This window comes from Corvus brachyrhynchos, unplaced genomic scaffold (genome assembly GCF_000691975.1).
Source record: "Corvus brachyrhynchos isolate BGI_N302 unplaced genomic scaffold, ASM69197v1 scaffold435, whole genome shotgun sequence".
Classification (NCBI taxonomy): Eukaryota; Metazoa; Chordata; class Aves; order Passeriformes; family Corvidae; genus Corvus; species Corvus brachyrhynchos.
In genome coordinates, this window is record NW_008237895.1 from 582,690 (window position 1) to 585,322 (window position 2,633).

Below are 2,633 nucleotides of genomic sequence, written 5' to 3' on the forward strand. Positions count from 1 at the left end.
CCCCACGCGCGGGCCCCCCCCCCCACTGGGCAGAGGGGCTACACCAGGTGACATGGGCATGTAGCCATCATCCGTGTGCGGGGTGGGGTTGGTCCGATGATGGCCACTGTCCATGGGGTGCATCTCCAGGCACTCCTCTGGGTAGGAGTGAGTGGGCACAAAGGCTGAGGAGGGCAGCCTGCTGCTGCCACAGGGGTAAGAAGGCAGCATCTCCGTGTACTCCTCAATGGAAGCCACAGAAGACTGCGAGGGTGTCTTCTGGTGGGAGATGGTGGGCGAAGTGCCTGCAGAGTGAGTTCGCTTCCTGAATGCCTTCTCCAAGTCGGCAACCTCCTCACTACCACCTCGAGGACAGCAGGGTGTACTAGGATAGCGGGGTTGCTGCTGAGGGTGGCAGGTTCGTGGGATGAAGTGGCCGTTGGGTGCTGCTAGGCTGCAGCAAGAGGAGGTGGCCTTCCCTCCCATGCAGATGTAGTTGAGGTCTTCATCACCTCGGGCAGGGGGGGTGTGTCCCAATGAATCAGGGGTTACACTGCGAAAAGAGCTGCGAAAGTCACATGGGCTAGAACCATACTCATCAGAAGAAATAAATCCACCATCACTAGGGGAGCCAGAAACTGAAGCACTAGACCTTCGTGGAAACAGGCAGTCTGAGGTGGAGCCATGGCCACTGGTGCTGCTGGATGACAGGCTGACTGGACTGGTGGCTGAAGGAGAGCAGCGTGAGGAAGGCATTGGGATGGACCGGCTGTGGTTGAGTGGAGGATGGAGCCTGGAGTTGCCACGGTGTCTGTGTGAATGAGTCCGGTTAGCACTGGGACTAACTGGGCTACCATCCACAGAGGCAGGTCTTGACATTGTGCCTTCCCCATCACTCGATGCTCGAACCCGGAAAGAGCTGGGTTTGCCACCTGTACCTCCACCACCGGCAGGAGAAGTGGCCGTGACACTCTCGGTCCTGGACCGCCGACTGAGCCCCACTTGGCTCGGGGGAGGGTTGCTGACATGGTGCCTGCTGCGAAGGGGCACAGAGATTGGGTTGGAACAGTTTGAGGAGGACTGGCTCTTGCTGCGGGGCCGGAATTCCTCACTCATGGCTCGCATGGCCTCCAGGATAGTTTCATGCATGTTCTGTGCCACCACTGAGTCATCCACTTGCATCCAGAACTCACCAGGTCCGGTGACAGCTGAGCGTCCCACCTCAATGAAGAAGAAGTTCTCAGAGTGACCACAGCGGCGGATATTGAGCAGCTGCAGCACCACAGCAGCCGCATCTGAATTCAGCTTTACAAAGCTGATGGTCTTGTTAGTCAGGCACAGGCGGTAGATGCCAATCAGGTTCTTTGTCTGGCCTAGGCCCTTAGGCTTCAGAATTACTTGCCAAACTTCCTTAAAAGCTGGACCAGGGGCTACCTCACCATAGCTCTCCTCACCTGCTTCCCCCAGTCCTGTGCTGCTGCCTCCAAAAGTGACATCGCTGTGGTGGTGGTGGTGATGGTGATGGAGGTGGTGGTGGCCCTTGGCCCTGTTGTGCAACTGCAGTAGCGCTTGGTACCAGCTCTCCTGCTCAGGTTCGCTGTCAGCTGCAATGGCAAAGTGCTCGTCCTTGGTGTAGAGGGCCACCAGGTGCTTGTTCTTGGAGTCAGCCCGTTTGTTGATGTTAAAGCAGCTTTCTAGTGGGATGGAGCGCTTGGGGGCCCCTGACTTGTGTCTCCATTTCTTTTCATTCTCATAATACTCCAGCCGGGCAGGTCCAGACTCACTGGCTGCCCTCAGCACGAAAAATCGTTTATGCATGCTCTTGGGTTTGCGCAAGTAACCCACCTTTCTGACATCTGAGAAGAAGCCCTCGTTATTATCCGTGGGGCTGGCCATGATGAGAGGCGGTGGAGCTGTTACTGCAGCTCGCAGTCTGCAAGACCCCAAAACAGCCAATCCAGCCGGGAAAGGCAACCACCTAAAATAAAATTCATGCAACAACAATTAAACAAAAAAAAAAAAAAGCTCAGGATCCTCTTTTGAGAACGGGACGGGGGAGGGACAGAAGCAGGGTGAGAGCAGCTGTTCAGTGGCAGAGGCAGCTTCCAGCACCAAATCAGAGTTTGTGTTGCTGTTTATGCCCAAATCGCGCTTAGATGGGTAAGCTCGTCCTTAAAAAGTCCAGTCCCGATCAGTCCTGACGAAAGTCTCGTCCCAAAATCAGCCGCCGGGAATGAGAAACGCATCTTCCCTCGCAGGGGTCGGGCTCCGGCGGGGCCAGGAACGGGGCGGGGGTCCCTTTCCTCCGCTCCCTGCTCCCCTTCCCCGGCTCAAGTTTGCCTCCGCGAGCAGCGATCGCTGTTGCAGATTAAATATCCTCTCGGGGGCGGAGATTGTTTTGCAAAGTCCGGGGTTTGCACCCAAAAATACACGCTGCTTTCCCCTCTCTCGCCCTCCCCCCCAAAAAGAGAAAACAAATTTTAAAAAAATGCAGCCCACAATACAACCCCCCTTCCCCAAATATCAGCGCCGAGGCTGCTGCTCCCGCTTGTGCATGCGGAGGAGGCTGGCGACCCCATTCAGTCCCATCTCGTTAGGCAGAGAAAGTGCCATTTCCACACGCGGCGCAGCCCGGCAGCGGCGGGAGGGGAGGC

The 2,633-nt window shown here is 56.7% G+C and overlaps 1 protein-coding gene across 1 annotated transcript; it reads right to left on the bottom strand.

Annotated features, from left to right (window-relative positions):
• Window positions 1–3: 3 nt before the first annotated feature.
• Window positions 4–2,627, bottom strand: LOC103614638 (insulin receptor substrate 1; the record flags this gene model as incomplete). The annotated part of the gene is made up of 1 exon (XM_017732894.1): window positions 4–2,627. A coding segment is annotated over exon 1 (1,872 nt), but the record flags the coding sequence as incomplete, so codon positions are not given.
• Between the last annotated feature and the right edge of the window lie 6 nt (window positions 2,628–2,633).